Genomic DNA, 26,623 nt, shown 5'->3' with positions numbered 1-26,623 from the left:
TCGAAGAGGGCACAACAAAACCTATTCCCACTCAGGAAACTAAAATGATTTGGCATGGGTCCTCAGATCCTCAAAAGGTTCTACAGCTGCACCATCAAGAGCATCCTGACCGGTTTCATCACCCCCTGGTATGACAACTGCTCGGCCTCCGACCCCAAGGCACTACAGAGGGTAGTGCGAATGGCCCAGTACATCACTGGGGCCAAGCTTCCTGCCATCCAGGACCTATATACCAGGCGGTGTCAGAAGAAGGCCCAAAATACTGTCAAAGAGTCCAGCCAACCCCAGTCAGACTGTTCTCTCTGAAACGCACGGCAAGCGGTACAAGAGCGCCAAGTCAAAGTTTGGTTTGATGTCTATATATTGGTGCGTAAACATGTTGAACCCTCTGTCTTCCAGGTCCCTGCCCACCTTGTCCTAAGATGGTATCAGTAAGCTGTATGTGTTCTAAGGCCATGCCCGTCCCGCGTCGCTGTAGCAACAAGCCCTGGAGCTGTCAGAAGACCTGTGGCAAGACACTGCCTTGTAAACAACACGCCTGTAACAACAGCTGTCACTCAGGTAACCCTGAGTTTATCAATGACAAGCCTCGGTAACCATGGAGGTGATTTTGAAATAGTTTATTGATCTGTATTGATATAACCCGTCTGCCTCAGGTGTGTGTGAGCCGTGTCCGAGGGTCAGTGTCCAGAGGTGTGTCTGTGGACAGGAGGAGGCAGAGAGACAGTGTGCCAGCCCTGTGTGGCACTGTCAACAGGTAACACACCTGAATACATACAGCCCTGTCAACAGGTAACACACCTGAATACGTACAGCCCTACCAACAGGTAACACACCTGAATACATACAGTCCTGTGTGGCACTACCAACAGGTAACACACCTGAATGCATACAGCCCTGTCAACAGGTAACACACCTGAATACATACAGCCCTGTTAACAGGTAACACACCTGAATACATACAGCCCTACCAACAGGTAACACACCTGAATACATGCAGCCCTGTCAACAGGTAACACACCTGAATACATACAGCCCTGTCAACAGGTAACACACCTGAATACATACAGTCCTGTGTGGCACTACCAACAGGTAACACACCTGAATACATACAGCCCTGTCAACAGGTAACACACCTGAATACATACAGCCCTGTCAACAGGTAACACACCTGAATACATACAGTCCTGTGTGGCACTACCAACAGGTAACACACCTGAATGCATACAGCCCTACCAACAGGTAACACACCTGAATACATACAGCCCTACCAACAGGTAACACACCTGAATACATACAGCCCTGTCAACAGGTAACACACCTGAATACGTACAGCCCTGTCAACAGGTAACACACCTGAATACATACAGCCCTGTCAACAGGTAACACACCTGAATACATACAGCCCTGCCAACAGGTAACACACCTGAATACATACAGCCCTACCAACAGGTAACACACCTGAATACATACAGCCCTGTCAACAGGTAACACACCTGAATACGTACAGCCCTGTCAACAGGTAACACACCTGAATACATACAGCCCTGTCAACAGGTAACACACCTGAATACATACAGCCCTGTCAACAGGTAACACACCTGAATACGTACAGCCCTACCAACAGGTAACACACCTGAATACGTACAGCCCTGCCAACAGGTAACACACCTGAATACATACAGCCCTGTCAACAGGTAACACACCTGAATACATACAGCCCTGTCAACAGGTAACACACCTGAATACATACAGTCCTGTCAACAGGTAACACACCTGAATACATACAGCCCTGTCAACAGGTAACACACCTGAATACATACAGCCCTGTCAACAGGTAACACACCTGAATACATACAGCCCTGTGTGGCACTACCAACAGGTAACACACCTGAATGCATACAGCCCTACCAACAGGTAACACACCTGAATACATACAGCCCTGTCAACAGGTAACACACCTGAATACATACAGCCCTGTCAACAGGTAACACACCTGAATACATACAGCCGTACCAACAGGTAACACACCTGAATACATACAGTCCTGTGTGGCACTACCAACAGGTAACACACCTGAATGCATACAGCCCTACCAACAGGTAACACACCTGAATGCATACAGCCCTGTCAACAGGTAACACACCTGAATACATACAGCCCTACCAACAGGTAACACACCTGAATACATACAGCCCTGTCAACAGGTAACACACCTGAATACATACAGCCCTACCAACAGGTAACACACCTGAATGCATACAGCCCTGTCAACAGATAACACACCTGAATACATACAGCCCTACCAACAGGTAACACACCTGAATACATACAGCCCTACCAACAGGTAACACACCTGAATACATACAGCCCTGTCAACAGGTAACACACCTGAATACATACAGCCCTACCAACAGATAACACACCTGAATACATACAACCCTACCAACAGGTAACACACCTGAATACATACAGCCCTGTCAACAGGTAACACACCTGAATACATATAGCCCTGTCAACAGGTAACACACCTGAATACATACAGCCCTGTCAACAGGTAACACACCTGAATACATACAGCCCTGTCAACAGGTAACACACCTGAATACATACAGCCCTGTCAACAGGTAACACACCTGAATACATACAGCCCTGTCAACAGGTAACACACCTGAATACATACAGCCCTGTCAACAGGTAACACACCTGAATACGTACAGCCCTGTCAACAGGTAACACACCTGAATACATACAGCCCTGTCAACAGGTAACACACCTGAATACATACAGCCCTGCCAACAGGTAACACACCTGAATACATACAGCCCTACCAACAGGTAACACACCTGAATACATACAGCCCTGTCAACAGGTAACACACCTGAATACGTACAGCCCTGTCAACAGGTAACACACCTGAATACGTACAGCCCTGTCAACAGGTAACACACCTGAATACATACAGCCCTGTCAACAGGTAACACACCTGAATACATACAGCCCTGTCAACAGGTAACAGACCTGAATACGTACAGCCCTACCAACAGGTAACACACCTGAATACGTACAGCCCTGCCAACAGGTAACACACCTGAATACATACAGCCCTGTCAACAGGTAACACACCTGAATACATACAGCCCTGTCAACAGGTAACACACCTGAATACATACAGTCCTGTCAACAGGTAACACACCTGAATACATACAGCCCTGTCAACAGGTAACACACCTGAATACATACAGCCCTGTCAACAGGTAACACACCTGAATACATACAGCCCTGTGTGGCACTACCAACAGGTAACACACCTGAATGCATACAGCCCTACCAACAGGTAACACACCTGAATACATACAGCCCTGTCAACAGGTAACACACCTGAATACATACAGCCCTGTCAACAGGTAACACACCTGAATACATACAGCCGTACCAACAGGTAACACACCTGAATACATACAGTCCTGTGTGGCACTACCAACAGGTAACACACCTGAATGCATACAGCCCTACCAACAGGTAACACACCTGAATACATACAGCCCTGTCAACAGGTAACACACCTGAATACATACAGCCCTACCAACAGGTAACACACCTGAATACATACAGCCCTGTCAACAGGTAACACACCTGAATACATACAGCCCTACCAACAGGTAACACACCTGAATGCATACAGCCCTGTCAACAGATAACACACCTGAATACATACAGCCCTACCAACAGGTAACACACCTGAATACATACAGCCCTACCAACAGGTAACACACCTGAATACATACAGCCCTGTCAACAGGTAACACACCTGAATACATACAGCCCTACCAACAGATAACACACCTGAATACATACAACCCTACCAACAGGTAACACACCTGAATACATACAGCCCTGTCAACAGGTAACACACCTGAATACATATAGCCCTGTCAACAGGTAACACACCTGAATACATACAGCCCTGTCAACAGGTAACACACCTGAATACATACAGCCCTGTCAACAGGTAACACACCTGAATACATACAGCCCTGTCAACAGGTAACACACCTGAATACATACAGCCCTGTCAACAGGTAACACACCTGAATACATACAGCCCTGTCAACAGGTAACACACCTGAATACATACAGCCCTGTCAACAGGTAACACACCTGAATACATACAGCCCTGTCAACAGGTAACACACCTGAATACATACAGCCCTGTCAACAGGTAACACACCTGAATACATACAGCCCTGCCAACAGGTAACACACCTGAATACATACAGCCCTGCCAACAGGTAACACACCTGAATACATACAGCCCTGTCAACAGGTAACACACCTGAATACATACAGCCCTGTCAACAGGTAACACACCTGAATACATACAGCCCTGTCAACAGGTAACACACCTGAATACATACAGCCCTGTCAACAGGTAACACACCTGAATACATACAGCCCTGTCAACAGGTAACACACCTGAATACATACAGCCCTGTCAACAGGTAACACACCTGAATACATACAGCCCTGTCAACAGGTAACACCTGAATACGTACAGCCCTACCAACAGGTAACACACCTGAATACATACAGCCCTGTGTGGCACTACCAACAGGTAACACACCTGAATACATACAGCCCTGTCAACAGATAACACACCTGAATACATACAGCCCTGTCAACAGGTAACACACCTGAATACATACAGCCCTACCAACAGGTAACACACCTGAATACGTACAGCCCTGTCAACAGGTAACACACCTGAATACATACAGCCCTACCAACAGGTAACACACCTGAATACATACAGCCCTACCAACAGGTAACACACCTGAATACATACAGCCCTACCAACAGGTAACACACCTGAATACGTACAGCCCTGTCAACAGGTAACACACCTGAATACATACAGCCCTACCAACAGGTAACACACCTGAATACATACAGCCCTACCAACAGGTAACACACCTGAATACATACAGTCCTGTGTGGGACTTCCAACAGGTAACACACCTGAATACATACAGCCCTGTCAACAGGTAACACACCTGAATACATACAGCCCTGTGTGGCACCGTCAACAGGTAACACACCTGAATACATACAGCCCTGTGTGGCACTGTCAACAGGTAACACACCTGAATACATACATCCCTGTGTGGCACTGTCAACAGGTAACACACCTGAATACATACAACCCTACCAACAGGTAACACACCTGAATACATACAGCCCTGTCAACAGGTAACACACCTGAATACATACAGCCCTGTCAACAGGTAACACACCTGAATACATACAGCCCTGTGTGGCACTACCAACAGGTAACACACCTGAATGCATACAGCCCTACCAACAGGTAACACACCTGAATACATACAGCCCTGTCAACAGGTAACACACCTGAATACATACAGCCCTGTCAACAGGTAACACACCTGAATACATACAGCCGTACCAACAGGTAACACACCTGAATACATACAGTCCTGTGTGGCACTACCAACAGGTAACACACCTGAATGCATACAGCCCTACCAACAGGTAACACACCTGAATACATACAGCCCTGTCAACAGGTAACACACCTGAATACATACAGCCCTACCAACAGGTAACACACCTGAATACATACAGCCCTGTCAACAGGTAACACACCTGAATACATACAGCCCTACCAACAGGTAACACACCTGAATGCATACAGCCCTGTCAACAGATAACACACCTGAATACATACAGCCCTACCAACAGGTAACACACCTGAATACATACAGCCCTACCAACAGGTAACACACCTGAATACATACAGCCCTGTCAACAGGTAACACACCTGAATACATACAGCCCTACCAACAGATAACACACCTGAATACATACAACCCTACCAACAGGTAACACACCTGAATACATACAGCCCTGTCAACAGGTAACACACCTGAATACATATAGCCCTGTCAACAGGTAACACACCTGAATACATACAGCCCTGTCAACAGGTAACACACCTGAATACATACAGCCCTGTCAACAGGTAACACACCTGAATACATACAGCCCTGTCAACAGGTAACACACCTGAATACATACAGCCCTACCAACAGGTAACACACCTGAATACATACAGCCCTGTCAACAGGTAACACACCTGAATACGTACAGCCCTGTCAACAGGTAACACACCTGAATACATACAGCCCTGTCAACAGGTAACACACCTGAATACATACAGCCCTGCCAACAGGTAACACACCTGAATACATACAGCCCTACCAACAGGTAACACACCTGAATACATACAGCCCTGTCAACAGGTAACACACCTGAATACGTACAGCCCTGTCAACAGGTAACACACCTGAATACATACAGCCCTGTCAACAGGTAACACACCTGAATACATACAGCCCTGTCAACAGGTAACACACCTGAATACGTACAGCCCTACCAACAGGTAACACACCTGAATACGTACAGCCCTGCCAACAGGTAACACACCTGAATACATACAGCCCTGTCAACAGGTAACACACCTGAATACATACAGCCCTGTCAACAGGTAACACACCTGAATACATACAGTCCTGTCAACAGGTAACACACCTGAATACATACAGCCCTGTCAACAGGTAACACACCTGAATACATACAGCCCTGTCAACAGGTAACACACCTGAATACATACAGCCCTGTGTGGCACTACCAACAGGTAACACACCTGAATGCATACAGCCCTACCAACAGGTAACACACCTGAATACATACAGCCCTGTCAACAGGTAACACACCTGAATACATACAGCCCTGTCAACAGGTAACACACCTGAATACATACAGCCGTACCAACAGGTAACACACCTGAATACATACAGTCCTGTGTGGCACTACCAACAGGTAACACACCTGAATGCATACAGCCCTACCAACAGGTAACACACCTGAATACATACAGCCCTGTCAACAGGTAACACACCTGAATACATACAGCCCTACCAACAGGTAACACACCTGAATACATACAGCCCTGTCAACAGGTAACACACCTGAATACATACAGCCCTACCAACAGGTAACACACCTGAATGCATACAGCCCTGTCAACAGATAACACACCTGAATACATACAGCCCTACCAACAGGTAACACACCTGAATACATACAGCCCTACCAACAGGTAACACACCTGAATACATACAGCCCTGTCAACAGGTAACACACCTGAATACATACAGCCCTACCAACAGATAACACACCTGAATACATACAACCCTACCAACAGGTAACACACCTGAATACATACAGCCCTGTCAACAGGTAACACACCTGAATACATATAGCCCTGTCAACAGGTAACACACCTGAATACATACAGCCCTGTCAACAGGTAACACACCTGAATACATACAGCCCTGTCAACAGGTAACACACCTGAATACATACAGCCCTGTCAACAGGTAACACACCTGAATACATACAGCCCTGTCAACAGGTAACACACCTGAATACATACAGCCCTGTCAACAGGTAACACACCTGAATACATACAGCCCTGTCAACAGGTAACACACCTGAATACATACAGCCCTGTCAACAGGTAACACACCTGAATACATACAGCCCTGTCAACAGGTAACACACCTGAATACATACAGCCCTGCCAACAGGTAACACACCTGAATACATACAGCCCTGCCAACAGGTAACACACCTGAATACATACAGCCCTGTCAACAGGTAACACACCTGAATACATACAGCCCTGTCAACAGGTAACACACCTGAATACATACAGCCCTGTCAACAGGTAACACACCTGAATACATACAGCCCTTTCAACAGGTAACACACCTGAATACATACAGCCCTGTCAACAGGTAACACACCTGAATACATACAGCCCTGTCAACAGGTAACACACCTGAATACATACAGCCCTGTCAACAGGTAACACCTGAATACGTACAGCCCTACCAACAGGTAACACACCTGAATACATACAGCCCTGTGTGGCACTACCAACAGGTAACACACCTGAATACATACAGCCCTGTCAACAGATAACACACCTGAATACATACAGCCCTGTCAACAGGTAACACACCTGAATACATACAGCCCTACCAACAGGTAACACACCTGAATACGTACAGCCCTGTCAACAGGTAACACACCTGAATACATACAGCCCTACCAACAGGTAACACACCTGAATACATACAGCCCTACCAACAGGTAACACACCTGAATACATACAGCCCTACCAACAGGTAACACACCTGAATACGTACAGCCCTGTCAACAGGTAACACACCTGAATACATACAGCCCTACCAACAGGTAACACACCTGAATACATACAGCCCTACCAACAGGTAACACACCTGAATACATACAGTCCTGTGTGGGACTTCCAACAGGTAACACACCTGAATACATACAGCCCTGTCAACAGGTAACACACCTGAATACATACAGCCCTGTGTGGCACCGTCAACAGGTAACACACCTGAATACATACAGCCCTGTGTGGCACTGTCAACAGGTAACACACCTGAATACATACATCCCTGTGTGGCACTGTCAACAGGTAACACACCTGAATACATACAACCCTACCAACAGGTAACACACCTGAATACATACAGCCCTGTCAACAGGTAACACACCTGAATACATACAGCCCTACCAACAGGTTACACACCTGAATACATACAGCCCTACCAACAGGTAACACACCTGAATACATACAGCCCTACCAACAGGTAACACACCTGAATACATACAGCCCTACCAACAGGTAACACACCTGAATACATACAGCCCTACCAACAGGTAACACACCTGAATACATACAGCCCTGTCAACAGGTAACACACCTGAATACATACAGTCCTGTCAACAGGTAACACACCTGAATACATACAGCCCTGTCAACAGGTAACACACCTGAATACATACAGCCCTGTCAACAGGTAACACACCTGAATACATACAGCCCTGTCAACAGATAACACACCTGAATACATACAGCCCTGTCAACAGGTAACACACCTGAATACATACAGCCCTACCAACAGGTAACACACCTGAATACGTACAGCCCTGTCAACAGGTAACACACCTGAATACATATAGCCCTACCAACAGGTAACACACCTGAATACATACAGCCCTACCAACAGGTAACACACCTGAATACATACAGCCCTGTGTGGCACTGTCAACAGGTAACACACCTGCATACATACAACCCTACCAACAGGTAACACACCTGAATACATACAGCCCTGTCAACAGGTAACACACCTGAATACATACAGCCCTGTCAACAGGTAACACACCTGAATACATACAGCCCTGTCAACAGGTAACACACCTGAATACATACAGCCCTGTCAACAGGTAACACACCTGAATACATACAGCCCTGTGTGGCACTGTCAACAGGTAACACACCTGAATACATACAACCCTACCAACAGGTAACACACCTGAATACATACAGCCCTGTGTGGCACTGTCAACAGGTAACACACCTGAATACATACAACCCTACCAACAGGTAACACACCTGAATACATACAGCCCTGTCAACAGGTAACACACCTGAATACATACAGCCCTGTCAACAGGTAACACACCTGAATACATACAGCCCTACCAACAGGTAACACACCTGAATACATACAGCCCTGTCAACAGGTAACACACCTGAATACATACAGCCCTACCAACAGGTAACACACCTGAATACATACAGCCCTACCAACAGGTAACACACCTGAATACATACAGCCCTGTCAACAGGTAACACACCTGAATACATACAGCCCTACCAACAGGTAACACACCTGAATACATACAGCCCTGTCCTCTTTATGGTTGCCACATTCTGGTGAATTTCTCCAAATTCCCTCGGAAGATTCCTTGAATCAGAACATCTGGGAATTCTCCTGTTTGACCTGTCTCCCTGTCTCCCTGTCTCCTGCCTCCTGTCTCTAGCCGTGTGGTCGTCCTCTCTCCTGTGGTAATCATACATGTGAGAGAATGTGTCATTCAGGTCTGTGTGGGGCGTGTCCTCGATCTGGCAACAGAGCCTGTCCCTGCGGCAAGTCAAGTAAGATAACACACCTTCTCCTTCTCTGTCCTCTTGTCTCTCTCTGTGTTCACCTTCTTAGTCTCTGTCCTCTTGTCTCTGACTCTGTGTTCACATTCTTAGTCTCTGTCCTCTTGTCTCTCTCTGTGTTCACCTTCTTAGTCTCTGTCCTCTTGTCTCTGACTCTGTGTTCACCTTCTTAGTCTCTGTCCTCTTGTCTCTCTCTGTGTTCACCTTCTTAGTCTCTGTCCTCTTGTCTCTCTCTGTGTTCACCTTCTTAGTCTCTGTCCTCTTGTCTCTCTCTGTGTTCACCTTCTTAGTCTCTGTCCTCTTGTCTCTCTCTGTGTTCACCTTCTTAGTCTCTGTCCTCTTGTCTCTGACTCTGTGTTCACCTTCTTAGTCTCTGTCCTCTTGTCTCTCTCTGTGTTCACCTTCTTAGTCTCTGTCCTCTTGTCTCTGACTCTGTGTTCACCTTCTTAGTCTCTGTCCTCTTGTCTCTCTCTGTGTTCACCTTCTTAGTCTCTGTCCTCTTGTCTCTCTCTGTGTTCACCTTCTTAGTCTCTGTCCTCTTGTCTCTCTCTGTGTTCACCTTCTTAGTCTCTGTCCTCTTGTCTCTGACTCTGTGTTCACCTTCTTAGTCTCTGTCCTCTTGTCTCTCTCTGTGTTCACCTTCTTAGTCTCTGTCCTCTTGTCTCTCTCTGTGTTCACCTTCTTAGTCTCTGTCCTCTTGTCTCTCTCTGTGTTCACCTTCTTAGTCTCTGTCCTCTTGTCGCTCTCTGTGTTCACCTTCTTAGTCTCTGTCCTCTTGTCTCTCTCTGTGTTCACCTTCTTAGTCTCTGTCCTCTTGTCTCTCTCTGTGTTCACCTTCTTAGTCTCTGTCCTCTTGTCTCTCTCTGTGTTCACCTTCTTAGTCTCTGTCCTCTTGTCTCTGACTGTGTTCCAGAGAGTTCTCTCCCCTGTACTGAGGATGTCCCTACCTGTGGTGACACCTGTGACAAGGTGATGGAATGTGGCTTACACACCTGTTCCATGAGGTGTCACAGAGGGGCCTGTGAAACCTGCAGACAGGTTAATAAACTCATATTCCATCACTTTACAGTTGACTTTTAGTTAACTTGAGTTTATCCAGGACTCCAGGCTCCATCCATCCAACCAACACACAACAAATGGAATATTTTATTTCATTCCCTCTGCCCCCCCCCCTTCCTCTCTGCCCACCCTCTCTTCCTCTCTGCCCCCCCCCTTCCTCTCCCCCCCCAGGAGGTAGAGAAGCAGTGTCGTTGTGGGAAGCACACACGTCTCATGCCGTGTCATAAGGAGTACCTTTGTGAGTCTAAATGCCCCAACACCAGAGGCTGTTCACGGCATCAGTGCAGGAGGAAGGTGAGTTCTGTCCCCCCCCTTAATTATGTTCCTCCCCCCCGGGTTCTGTCCCCCCCCCCCTGGGTTCTGTCCCGTCCCCCCCCCTGAATTATGTCCCCCCTGGGTTCTGTCGTCCCCCCTGAATTATGTCCCCCCCTGGGTTCTGTTCCCCCCCCCCCCTGAATTATGTCCCCCCCTGGGTTCTGCCCCCCCCCCCCCCTCCCTGAATTATGTCCCCCCCTGGGTTCTGCCCCCCCCCCCCCCTCCCTGAATTATGTCCCCCCCTGGGTTCTGTCCCCCCCCCCTCCCTGAATTATGTCCCCCCCTGGGTTCTGTCCCCCCCCTCCCTGAATTATGTCCCCCCCTGGGTTCTGTCCCCCCCCCCTCCCTGAATTATGTCCCCCCCTGGGTTCTGTCCCCCCCCCCTCCCTGAATTATGTCCCCCCCTGGGTTCTGCCCCCCCCTGGGTTCTGTCGTCCCCCCCCCCCCCCCTCCCTGAATTATGTCCCCCCCTGGGTTCTGTCCCCCCCCCCCCTCCCTGAATTATGTCCCCCCCTGGGTTCTGTCCCCCCCCCCTCCCTGAATTATGTCCCCCCCTGGGTTCTGCCCCCCCCCCCTCCCTGAATTATGTCCCCCCCTTGGTTCTGTCCCCCCCCCCTCCCTGAATTATGTCCCCCCCTGGGTTCTGCCCCCCCCCCCCCTGAATTATGTCCCCCCCTGGGTTCTGTCGTCCCCCCCCCCCCTCCCTGAATTATGTCCCCCCCTGGGTTCTGTCCCCCCCCCCCCCTCCCTGAATTATGTCCCCCCCTGGGTTCTGCCCCCCCCCCCTCCCTGAATTATGTCCCCCCCTGGGTTCTGCCCCCCCCCCCCCCCCTGAATTATGTCCCCCCCTGGGTTCTGCCCCCCCCCCCCCCCTCCCTGAATTATGTCCCCCCCTGGGTTCTGTCGTCCCCCCCCCCTCCCTGAATTATGTCCCCCCCCTGGGCTCTGCCCCCCCCCCCCCCTCCCTGAATTATGTCCCCCCCTGGGTTCTGTTCCCCCCCCCTCCCTGAATTATGTCCCCCCCCTGGGTTCTGTCCCCCCCCTGGGTTCTGCCCCCCCCCCCTCCCTGAATTATGTCCCCCCCTGGGTTCTGTCCCCCCCCCCCCCCCCTCCCTGAATTATGTCCCCCCCCCTGGGTTCTGTCCCCCCCCCCTCCCTGAATTATGTCCCCCCCTGGGTTCTGCCCCCTGAGGTTGGTTAACCTTTCTGATCTCCCCATCCCGGATCCGGGTTCGTGAATACAGACTCAAGCTCATTACCATAACGCAACGTTAACTATTCATGAAAATCGCAAATGAAATGAAATAAATATGCTAGCTCTCAAGCCTAGCCTTTTGTTAACAACACTGTCATCTCAGATTTTCAAAATATGCTTCTCAACCATTGCAAAACAAGCATTTGTGTAACAGTATTGATGGCTAACGTAGCATTTAGCATTAGCATTCAGCTGGCAACATTTACACAAAAAAACAGAAAAGCATTCAAAAAAATAATTTACCTTTGAAGAACTTCAGATGTTTTCAATGAGGAGACTCTCAGATAGCAAATGTTCAGTTTTTCCTGAAAGATTATTTGTTTAGGACAAATCGCTCCGTTTTCTGCGTCATGTTTAGCTATGAAAAAACCCTTGTATCCAGGATTGTGTAAATCTATCAGCAAGCTCATTAGCATAACACAACGTTAACTATTTATGAAAATCGCAAATGAAATGAAATAAATATGCCATCTCTCAAGCTTAGCCTTTTGTAAACAACACTGTCATCTCAGATTTTCAAAATATGCTTCTCAACCATAGGAAAACAATAATTTGTGTAAAAGTAGCTAGCTAGAGTTAGCATTTCGCGTTAGCATTTAGCGTTAGCATTAGCGTTAGCATCCAGCACGCAACATTAACAAAAACATAAAAGCCTTCAAATAAAATCATTTACCTTTGAAGAACTTCTGATGTTTTCAATGAGGATACTCTCAGTTAGATAGCAGATGCTCAGTTTTTCCAAAAAGATTCCTTGTGTATTAGAAATAGCTCCGTTTTATACATCACATTTGGCTACCAAAAAAAATCCATAAATTCAGTCCTCAAAACGCAAACTTTTTTCCAAATTAACTCCATAATATCGACTGAAAACATGGCAAACGTTGTTTAGAATCAATCATCAAGGTGTTTTTCACATATCTCTTCATTGATACATCGTTCTTGGACACATGCTTTCTCCCCTGAATCAAATGGTAAAGTACAAGCAGCTGGCAATTGCGTACCGAATTCGACGCAGGACACCAGGCGGACACTTGGAAAATGTAGTCTCTTATGGTCAATCTTCCAATGATATGCCTACAAATACGTCACAATGCTGCTAAGACCTTGGGCGAACGACAGAAAGTGTAGGCTCATTCCATGCGCAATCACAGCCATATAAGGAGAGAATGGAAAACAGAGCTTCAGAAATTCTGCTAATTCCTGGGTGATGCATCATCTTGGTTTCGCCTGTAGAATGAGTTCTGGGGCACTTACAGACAAAATCTTTGCAGATTCTGAAACTTCAGAGTGTTTTCTTTCCAAAACTGTCAAGGATATGCATAGTCGAGCATCTTTTCGTGACAAAATATCGCGCTTAAAACGGGAACGTTTTTTATCCAAAAATGAAATAGCGCCCCTAGAGCTCTAACAGGTTAAAGGACTATGTTTTTGTGTTGACAGTGCTGCTCTGGTAACTGCCCACCATGTGACCAGAGCTGTGGACGATCGCTGGGCTGCCGAAACCACAAATGTCCCTCCGTCTGTCACCAAGGTAACACAGCATGTTAGTCATCGGCAGACTCAACAGCCTTGGTTTCTCAAATGATTGCCTCGCCTGGTTCACCAACTACTTCTCTGATAGAGTTCAGTGTGTCAAATCTGAGGGTCTGTTGTCCGGACCTCTGGCAGTCTCTATGGGGGTGCCACAGGGTTCAATTCTTGGACCGACTCTCTTCTCTGTATACATCAATGAGGTCGCTCTTGCTGCTGGTGAGTCTCTGATCCACCTCTACGCAGACGACACCATTCTGTATACTTCCGGCCCTTCTTTGGACACTGTGTTAACAACCCTCCAGGCAAGCTTCAATGCCATACAACTCTCCTTCCGTGGCCTCCAACTGCTCTTAAATACAAGTAAAACTAAATGCATGCTCTTCAACCGATCACTACCTGCACCTACCCGCCTGTCCAACATCACTACTCTGGACGGCTCTGACTTAGAATACGTGGACAACTACAAATACTTAGGTGTCTGGTTAGACTGTAAACTCTCCTTCCAGACCCATATCAAACATCTCCAATCCAAAGTTAAATCTAGAATTGGCTTCCTATTTCGCAACAAAGCATCCTTCACTCATGCTGCCAAACATACCCTTGTAAAACTGACCATCCTACCAATCCTCGACTTTGGCGATGTAATTTACAAAATAGCCTCCAATACCCTACTCAACAAACTGGATGCAGTCTATCACAGTGCAATCCGTTTTGTCACCAAAGCCCCATACACTACCCACCATTGCGACCTGTACGCTCTCGTTGGCTGGCCCTCGCTTCATACTCGTCGCCAAACCCACTGGCTCCATGTCATCTACAAGACCCTGCTAGGTAAAGTCCCCCCTTATCTCAGCTCGCTGGTCACCATAGCATCTCCCACCTGTAGCACACGCTCCAGCAGGTATATCTCTCTAGTCACCCCCAAAACCAATTCTTTCTTTGGCCGCCTCTCTTTCCAGTTCTCTGCTGCCAATGACTGGAACGAACTACAAAAATCTCTGAAACTGGAAACACTTATCTCCCTCACTAGCTTTAAGCACCAACTGTCAGAGCAGCTCACAGATTACTGCACCTGTACATAGCCCACATATAATTTAGCCCTATCAACTACCTCTTTCCCAACTGTATTTAATTAATTTATTTATTTTGCTCCTTTGCACCCCATTATTTTTATTTCTACTTTGCACATTCTTCCATTGCAAAACTACCATTCCAGTGTTTTACTTTCTATATTGTATTTACCTTGCCACCAAGGCCTTTTTTTTGCCTTTACCTCCCTTCTCACCTCATTTGCTCACATTGTATATAGACTTGTTTATACTTTATTATTGACTGTATGTTTGTTTTACTCCATGTGTAACTCTGTGTTGTTGTATCTGTCGAACTGCTTTGCTTTATCTTGGCCAGGTCGCAATTGTAAATGAGAACTTGTTCTCAACTTGCCTACCTGGTTAAATAAAGGTAAAATAAATAAAAATAAATAAAGTCACATTGTCAGGAGGGCCGTCTGTCACCAAGGTAACACAGCATGTTAGTCACATTGTCAGGAGGGCCGTCTGTCACCAAGGTAACACAGCATGTTAGTCACATTGTCAGGAGGGCCGTCTGTCACCAAGGTAACACAGCATGTTAGTCACATTGGAGGGACACATAAGAGGTTAAAGGTCAAATAATGGAATGTTCCCCAGCTTACCGACACTACTGGGATAACTAGTCAATAATGGAATGTTCCCCAGCTTACCGACACTACTGGGTTAACTAGTCAATAATGGAATGTTCCCCGGCTTACCGACACTACTGGGTTAACTAGTCAATAATGGAATGTTCCCCAGCTTACCGACACTACTGGGTTAACTAGTCAATAATGGAATGTTCCCCGGCTTACCGACACTACTGGGTTAACTAGTCAATAATGGAATGTTCCCCAGCTTACCGACACTACTGGGTTAACTAGTCAATAATGGAATGTTCCCCAACTTACCGACACTACTGGGTTAACTAGTCAATAATGGTATGTTCCCCAGCTTACCGACACTACTGGGTTAACTAGTCAATAATGGAATGTTCCCCAGTTTACCGACACTACTGGGATAACTAGTCAATAATGGAATGTTCCCCGGCTTACCGACACTACTGGGTTAACTAGTCAATAATGGAATGTTCCCCAGCTTACCGACACTACTGGGTTAACTAGTCAATAATGGAATGTTCCCCAGTTTACCGACACTACTTGGATAACTAGTCAATAATGGAATGTTCCCCAGCTTACCGACACTACTGGGTTAACTAGTCAATAATGGAATGTTCCCCAGCTTACCGACACTACTGGGATAACTAGTCAATAATGGAATGTTCCCCAGCTTACCGACACTACTGGGTTAACTAGTCAATAATGGGATGTTCCCCAGCTTACCGACACTACTGGGTTAACTAGTCAATAATGGAATGTTCCCCAGCTTACCGACACTACTGGGTTAACTAGTCAATAATGGAATGTTCCCCAGCTTACCGACACTACTGGGTTAACTAGTCAATAATGGAATGTTCCCCAGCTTACCGACACTACTGGGTTAACTAGTCAATAATGGAATGTTCCCCAGCTTACCGACACTACTGGGTTAACTAGTCAATAATGGAATGTTCCCCAGCTTACCGACACTACTGGGTTAACTAGTCAATAATGGAATGTTCCCCGGCTTACCGACACTACTGGGTTAACTAGTCAATAATGGAATGTTCCCCGGCTTACCGACACTACTGGGTTAACTAGTCAATAATGGAATGTTCCCCGGCTTACCGACACTACTGGGTTAACTAGTCAATAATGGAATGTTCCCCGGCTTACCGACACTACTGGGTTAACTAGTCAATAATGGAATGTTCCCCGGCTTACCGACACTACTGGGTTAACTAGTCAATAATGGAATGTTCCCCGGCTTACCGACACTACTGGGTTAACTAGTCAATAATGGAATGTTCCCCGGCTTACCGACACTACTGGGTTAACTAGTCAATAATGGAATGTTCCCCGGCTTACCGACACTACTGGGTTAACTAGTCAATAATGGAATGTTCCCCGGCTTACCGACACTACTGGGTTAACTAGTCAATAATGGAATGTTCCCCGGCTTACCGACACTACTGGGTTAACTAGTCAATAATGGAATGTTCCCCGGCTTACCGACACTACTGGGTTAACTAGTCAATAATGGAATGTTCCCCGGCTTACCGACACTACTGGGTTAACTAGTCAATAATGGAATGTTCCCCGGCTTACCGACACTACTGGGTTAACTAGTCAATAATGGAATGTTCCCCGGCTTACCGACACTACTGGGTTAACTAGTCAATAATGGAATGTTCCCCGGCTTACCGACACTACTGGGTTAACTAGTCAATAATGGAATGTTCCCCGGCTTACCGACACTACTGGGTTAACTAGTCAATAATGGAATGTTCCCCGGCTTACCGACACTACTGGGTTAACTAGTCAATAATGGAATGTTCCCCGGCTTACCGACACTACTGGGTTAACTAGTCAATAATGGAATGTTCCCCGGCTTACCGACACTACTGGGTTAACTAGTCAATAATGGAATGTTCCCCGGCTTACCGACACTACTGGGTTAACTAGTCAATAATGGAATGTTCCCCGGCTTACCGACACTACTGGGTTAACTAGTCAATAATGGAATGTTCCCCGGCTTACCGACACTAGTGGGTTAACTAGTCAATAATGGAATGTTCCCCGGCTTACCGACACTACTGGGTTAACTAGTCAATAATGGAATGTTCCCCGGCTTACCGACACTACTGGGTTAACTAGTCAATAATGGAATGTTCCCCGGCTTACCGACACTACTGGGTTAACTAGTCAATAATGGAATGTTCCCCGGCTTACCGACACTACTGGGTTAACTAGTCAATAATGGAATGTTCCCCGGCTTACCGACACTACTGGGTTAACTAGTCAATAATGGAATGTTCCCCGGCTTACCGACACTACTGGGTTAACTAGTCAATAATGGAATGTTCCCCGGCTTACCGACACTACTGGGTTAACTAGTCAATAATGGAATGTTCCCCGGCTTACCGACACTACTGGGTTAACTAGTCAATAATGGAATGTTCCCCAGCTTACCGACACTACTGGGTTAACTAGTCAATAATGGAATGTTCCCCGGCTTACCGACACTACTGGGTTAACTAGTCAATAATGGAATGTTCCCCGGCTTACCGACACTACTGGGTTAACTAGTCAATAATGGAATGTTCCCCGGCTTACCGACACTACTGGGTTAACTAGTCAATAATGGAATGTTCCCCGGCTTACCGACACTACTGGGTTAACTAGTCAATAATGGAATGTTCCCCGGCTTACCGACACTACTGGGTTAACTAGTCAATAATGGAATGTTCCCCGGCTTACCGACACTACTGGGTTAACTAGTCAATAATGGAATGTTCCCCAGCTTACCGACACTACTGGGTTAACTAGTCAATAATGGAATGTTCCCCAGCTTACCGACACTACTGGGTTAACTAGTCAATAATGGAATGTTCCCCGGCTTACCGACACTACTGGGTTAACTAGTCAATAATGGAATGTTCCCCGGCTTACCGACACTACTGGGTTAACTAGTCAATAATGGAATGTTCCCCGGCTTACCGACACTACTGGGTTAACTAGTCAATAATGGAATGTTCCCCGGCTTACCGACACTACTGGGTTAACTAGTCAATAATGGAATGTTCCCCGGCTTACCGACACTACTGGGTTAACTAGTCAATAATGGAATGTTCCCCAGCTTACCGACACTACTGGGTTAACTAGTCAATAATGGAATGTTCCCCAGTTTACCGACACTACTTGGATAACTAGTCAATAATGGAATGTTCCCCAGCTTACCGACACTACTGGGTTAACTAGTCAATAATGGAATGTTCCCCAGCTTACCGACACTACTGGGATAACTAGTCAATAATGGAATGTTCCCCAGCTTACCGACACTACTGGGTTAACTAGTCAATAATGGAATGTTCCCCAGCTTACCGACACTACTGGGTTAACTAGTCAATAATGGAATGTTCCCCAGCTTACCGACACTACTGGGTTAACTAGTCAATAATGGAATGTTCCCCAGCTTACCGACACTACTGGGTTAACTAGTCAATAATGGAATGTTCCCCAGCTTACCGACACTACTGGGTTAACTAGTCAATAATGGAATGTTCCCCAGCTTACCGACACTACTGGGATAACTAGTCAATAATGGAATGTTCCCCAGCTTACCGACACTACTGGGATAACTAGTCAATAATGGAATGTTCCCCAGCTTACCGACACTACTGGGTTAACTAGTCAATAATGGAATGTTCCCCAGCTTACCGACACTACTGGGTTAACTAGTCAATAATGGAATGTTCCCCAGTTTACCGACACTACTGGGTTAACTAGTCTCTCTGTGTGTGTCTGTCTGTCTCTCTCTCTCTGTGTGTCTGTCTCTCTCTCTCTCTGTGTGTCTGTCTGTCTCTGTGTGTACATGCTGGGTGTGTCTGTCTGTCTGTGTGTGTATGTGGTGTGTCTGGTCCCTTCTTCCTCTCCTGTGTCTCTTGTGTAGTTTGTTTTCTGTGCTGTGATGTGATTGGCTGATAACAGGCGAGCGGGAGAAACAGTGCTAATTTATTCACGCTCCTCGTGTCTGTTCACATTGGCTGACATTTGGGCGGGCGCCGTGCCGCCTGGGGAAAAGGTTTGGGTGGGACACGGCGTTGATAGGTTATCAGTTAGCTGATGGAGTAGAACGGACCACACACACACACCTCGCAGAGACACACACACACACACCTCCCAGAGACACACACACACACACACACCTCCCAGAGACACACACACACACACACACCTCCCAGAGACACACACACACACACACACCTCCCAGAGACACACACACACACACACACACCTCCCAGAGACACACACACACACACACACACCTCCCAGAGACACACACACACACACCTCCCAGAGACACACACACACACACACCTCCCAGAGACACACACACACACACACCTCCCAGAGACACACACACACACACACCTCCCAGAGACACACACACACACACCTCCCAGAGACACACACACACACACACACACCTCCCAGAGACACACACACACACACCTCCCAGAGACACACACACACACACCTCCCAGAGACACACACACACACCTCCCAGAGACACACACACACACACCTCCCAGAGACACACACACACACACCTCCCAGAGACACACACACACACACCTCCCAGAGACACACACACACACACCTCCCAGAGACACACACACACACACCTCGCAGAGACACACACACACCTCGCAGAGACACACACACACCTCGCAGAGACACACACACACCTCGCAGAGACACACACACACCTCGCAGACACACACACACACCTCGCAGAGACACACACACACACACACACCTCGCAGAGACACACACACACACACCTCGCAGAGACACACACCTCGCAGAGACACACCTCGCAGAGACACACACACACACACCTCGCAGAGACACACCTCGCAGAGACACACACACACACACACCTCGCAGAGACACACACCTCGCAGAGACACACACCTCGCAGAGACACACACCTCGCAGAGACACACACCTCGCAGAGACACACACCTCGCAGAGACACACACCTCGCAGAGACACACACCTCGCAGAGACACACACCTCGCAGAGACACACACCTCGCAGAGACACACACCTCGCAGAGACACACACACACACACACCTCGCAGAGACACACACACACACACACCTCGCAGACACACACACACCTCGCAGAGACACACACACACCTCGCAGACACACACACACCTCGCAGACACACACACACCTCGCAGACACACACACACCTCGCAGAGACACACACACACACACCTCGCAGAGACACACACACACACACCTCGCAGAGACACACACACACACACACCTCGCAGAGACACACACACACACACACCTCGCAGAGACACACACACACACACACCTCGCAGAGACACACACACACACACCTCGCAGAGACACACACACACACACACACCTCGCAGAGACACACACACACACACACACACCTCGCAGAGACACACACACACACACACACACCTCGCAGAGACACACACACACACACACACACCTCGCAGAGACACACACACACACACACCTCGCAGAGACACACACACACACACACCTCGCAGAGACACACACACACACACCTCGCAGAGACACACACCTCGCAGAGACACACACACACACACCTCGCAGAGACACACACCTCGCAGAGACACACACACACACACCTCGCAGAGACACACACCTCGCAGAGACACACACCTCGCAGAGACACACACCTCGCAGAGACACACACCTCGCAGAGACACACACCTCGCAGAGACACACACCTCGCAGAGACACACACCTCGCAGAGACACACACCTCGCAGAGACACACACCTCGCAGAGACACACACCTCGCAGAGACACACACCTCGCAGAGACACACACCTCGCAGAGACACACACCTCGCAGAGACACACACCTCGCAGAGACACACACCTCGCAGAGACACACACCTCGCAGAGACACACACCTCGCAGAGACACACACACACACACCTCGCAGACACACACACACCTCGCAGACACACACACACCTCGCAGAGACACACACACACACACACCTCGCAGACACACACACACACCTCGCACCTCGCAGACACACACACACACCTCGCACCTCGCAGAGACACACACACACACCTCGCACCTCGCAGAGACACACACACACACCTCGCAGAGACACACACACACACCTCGCAGAGACACACACACACACCTCGCAGAGACACACACCTCGCAGAGACACACACACACACACACCTCGCACCTCGCAGACACACACACACACACACCTCGCACCTCGCAGAGACACACACACACCTCGCAGAGACACACACACACCTCGCAGAGACACACACACACCTCGCAGAGACACACACACACCTCGCAGAGACACACACACACCTCGCAGAGACACACGCTGCGGTTGCAAAGGTTGTTTTTCAAAACTATTGTTGAGGGGGACAATGGAACGCGTCTGTAAGGTCAATCCATTTTAATACTCTGGACCTCGTCTGTCTGCTTTAAGATCAAATCACATCGTCACATGGCCGAATACAACAGCTGACTGACAAGCCCCTAACCCACAATGCATCAGCTGACTGACAAGCCCCTAACCCACAATGCAACAGCTGACTGACAAGCCCCTAACCCACAATGCAACAGCTGACTGACAAGCCCCTAACCCACAATGCAACAGCTGACTGACAAGCCCCTAACCCACAATGCAACAGGTGACTGACAAGCCCCTAACCCACAATACATCAGGTACCTTACCAGGTAATAACGAGGCTGTATACAGAACCCCCCTCTAGGAGGGATGGAACCCCCCTCTAGGAGGGATGGAACCCCCCTCTAGGAGGGATGGAACCCCCCTCTAGGAGGGATGGAACCCCCCTCTAGCAGGGATGTAACCCCCCTCTAGGAGGGATGAGAGGGATGGAACCCCCCTTTAGGAGGGATGGAATGACAACCTGTGAGATGAGTGATGGTTGTAACCATTCTCAGTCTATGGGGTGTTGGTTTACCATGTAATAAAACAAGGTTCTGTGTTACAGGCAGCTGCTATCCCTGTCCAGAGACGGTGGATGTGAAGTGTGTGTGTGAATCCACCTCTCTGACTGTTCCCTGTGGGAGGGAGAGGAGTACCAAGCCCCCACGCTGTAAAGAACTGTGCAGGTAACAAACACACGGGACGACACACACACACACGGGACATCGTCCAGACACACAGACGGGACGACACACACACACACGGGACAACGTCCACACACACACACGGGACATCATCCAGACACACACACACACACGGGGCGACGCGCGGGCAGTAGTACCCACATCCATACCTCGCTCCCACACAGCAAACGGGCCAAACATTTTAGTCTACCCCTTCTTGACAGCGGAGAGACATTTTGTACGTTTTAGTTAATTTTGTTTGTAGTTATTTGTCCATGGAGAGTCATGAGATGTTCTGCAGCTCATTTCCTGCGATTCTACACATTTTGCCATCAGGTAAAGAGAGATGTGTTTAATATGGGACTGACTAATAAAATCTGTGGGGGCCTCAGCCAGTAATTATATATATATATATATATATATATATATATATATATATATATATATATATATATATATATATAACCCTTTATTTAACCAGGTATTTATATATATATAGCCATTTATTTAACCAGGTATTTATATATATAACTCTAACCCTTTATTTAACCAGGTATTTATATATATAACTCTAACCCTTTATTTAACCAGGTATTTATATATATAACCCTTTATTTAACCAGGTATTTATATATATAGCCCTTTATTTAACCAGGTATTTATATATATAACCCTTTATTTAACCAGGTGTATATATATATATATATATAACCCTAACCCTTTATTTAACCAGGTATTTATATATATAACCCTTTATTTAACCAGGTATTTATATATATAACCCTAACCCTTTATTTAACCAGGTATTTATATATATATCCCTTTATTTAACCAGGTATTTATATATATATAACCCTTTATTTAACCAGGTATTTATATATATAACCCTTTATTTAACCAGGTATTTATATATATAACCCTTTATTTAACCAGGTATTTATATATATAACCCTAACCCTTTATTTAACCAGGTATTTATATATATAACCCTAACCCTTTATTTAACCAGGTATTTATATATATAACCCTTTATTTAACCAGGTATTTATATATATAACCCTAACCCTTTATTTAACCAGGTATATATATATATATATAACCCTTTATTTAACCAGGTATTTATATATATAACCCTTTATTTAACCAGGTATTTATATATATAACCCTAACCCTTTATTTAACCAGGTATTTATATATATAACCCTTTATTTAACCAGGTATTTATATATATAACCCTAACCCTTTATTTAACCAGGTATATATATATATATATATAACCCTTTATTTAATCAGGTATTTATATATATATAACCCTTTATTTAACCAGGTATTTATATATATAACCCTTTATTTAACCAGGTATTTATATATATAACCCTTTATTTAACCAGGTATTTATATATATATAGCCATTTATTTAACCAGGTATTTATATATATAACTCTAACCCTTTATTTAACCAGGTATTTATATATATAACTCTAACCCTTTATTTAACCAGGTATTTATATATATAACCCTTTATTTAACCAGGTATTTATATATATAGCCCTTTATTTAACCAGGTATTTATATATATAACCCTTTATTTAACCAGGTGTATATATATATATATATATAACCCTAACCCTTTATTTAACCAGGTATTTATATATATAACCCTTTATTTAACCAGGTATTTATATATATAACCCTAACCCTTTATTTAACCAGGTATTTATATATATATCCCTTTATTTAACCAGGTATTTATATATATAACCCTTTATTTAACCAGGTATTTATATATATAACCCTTTATTTAACCAGGTATTTATATATATAACCCTTTATTTAACCAGGTATTTATATATATAACCCTAACCCTTTATTTAACCAGGTATTTATATATATAACCCTAACCCTTTATTTAACCAGGTATTTATATATATAACCCTTTATTTAACCAGGTATTTATATATATAACCCTAACCCTTTATTTAACCAGGTATATATATATATAACCCTTTATTTAACCAGGTATTTATATATATAACCCTTTATTTAACCAGGTATTTATATATATAACCCTTTATTTAACCAGGTATTTATATATATATAACCCTTTATTTAACCAGGTATTTATATATATAACCCTTTATTTAACCAGGTATTTATATATATAACCCTAACCCTTTATTTAACCAGGTATTTATATATATAACTCTATCCCTTTATTTAACCAGGTATTTATATATATATAACCCTTTATTTAACCAGGTATTTATATATATAACCCTTTATTTAACCAGGTATTTATATATATAACCCTTTATTTAACCAGGTATTTATATATATATAACCCTTTATTTAACCAGGTATTTATATATATAACCCTTTATTTAACCAGGTATTTATATATATAACCCTAACCCTTTATTTAACCAGGTATTTATATATATAACTCTATCCCTTTATTTAACCAGGTATTTATATATATAACCCTTTATTTAACCAGGTATTTATATATATAGCCCTTTATTTAACCAGGTATTTATATATATAACTCTAACCCTTTATTTAACCAGGTATTTATATATATAACCCTTTATTTAACCAGGTATTTATATATATAACTCTAACCCTTTATTTAACCAGGTATTTATATATATAACCCTTTATTTAACCAGGTATTTATATATATAGCCCTTTATTTAACCAGGTATTTATATATATAACCCTTTATTTAACCAGGTGTATATATATATATATATATATATAACCCTAACCCTTTATTTAACCAGGTATTTATATATATAACCCTTTATTTAACCAGGTATTTATATATATAACCCTAACCCTTTATTTAACCAGGTATTTATATATATATCCCTTTATTTAACCAGGTATTTATATATATAACCCTTTATTTAACCAGGTATTTATATATATAACCCTTTATTTAACCAGGTATTTATATATATAACCCTAACCCTTTATTTAACCAGGTATATATATATATAACCCTTTATTTAACCAGGTATTTATATATATAACCCTTTATTTAACCAGGTATTTATATATATAACCCTTTATTTAACCAGGTATTTATATATATATAACCCTTTATTTAACCAGGTATTTATATATATAACCCTTTATTTAACCAGGTATTTATATATATAACCCTAACCCTTTATTTAACCAGGTATTTATATATATAACTCTATCCCTTTATTTAACCAGGTATTTATATATATATAACCCTTTATTTAACCAGGTATTTTTATATATAACCCTTTATTTAACCAGGTATTTATATATATAACCCTTTATTTAACCAGGTATTTATATATATATAACCCTTTATTTAACCAGGTATTTATATATATAACCCTTTATTTAACCAGGTATTTATATATATAACCCTAACCCTTTATTTAACCAGGTATTTATATATATAACTCTATCCCTTTATTT

At 45.1% G+C, this 26,623-nt stretch overlaps 1 protein-coding gene across 3 annotated transcripts in view; it reads left to right on the top strand.

Annotated features, from left to right (window-relative positions):
- The window catches only part of nfxl1 (nuclear transcription factor, X-box binding-like 1), a 96,072-nt gene that overhangs the window by 14,917 nt on the left and 54,532 nt on the right, over positions 1-26,623 (top strand). For all 3 annotated transcript variants that reach the window (XM_036958424.1, XM_036958425.1, XM_036958426.1), the window contains exons 7-13: positions 400-561; positions 657-757; positions 10,009-10,123; positions 11,046-11,170; positions 11,363-11,485; positions 14,202-14,292; positions 23,047-23,167. In XM_036958424.1, coding sequence (XP_036814319.1) covers positions 400-561; positions 657-757; positions 10,009-10,123; positions 11,046-11,170; positions 11,363-11,485; positions 14,202-14,292; positions 23,047-23,167 — 838 coding nt within the window. The remainder of the gene's footprint in view (positions 1-399; positions 562-656; positions 758-10,008; positions 10,124-11,045; positions 11,171-11,362; positions 11,486-14,201; positions 14,293-23,046; positions 23,168-26,623) is intronic.

Source organism: Oncorhynchus mykiss, chromosome 21, assembly GCF_013265735.2.
Source record: "Oncorhynchus mykiss isolate Arlee chromosome 21, USDA_OmykA_1.1, whole genome shotgun sequence".
In the NCBI taxonomy this organism is placed as follows: domain Eukaryota; kingdom Metazoa; phylum Chordata; class Actinopteri; order Salmoniformes; family Salmonidae; genus Oncorhynchus; species Oncorhynchus mykiss.
This window is presented reverse-complemented; position numbering and strand designations above follow the sequence as displayed.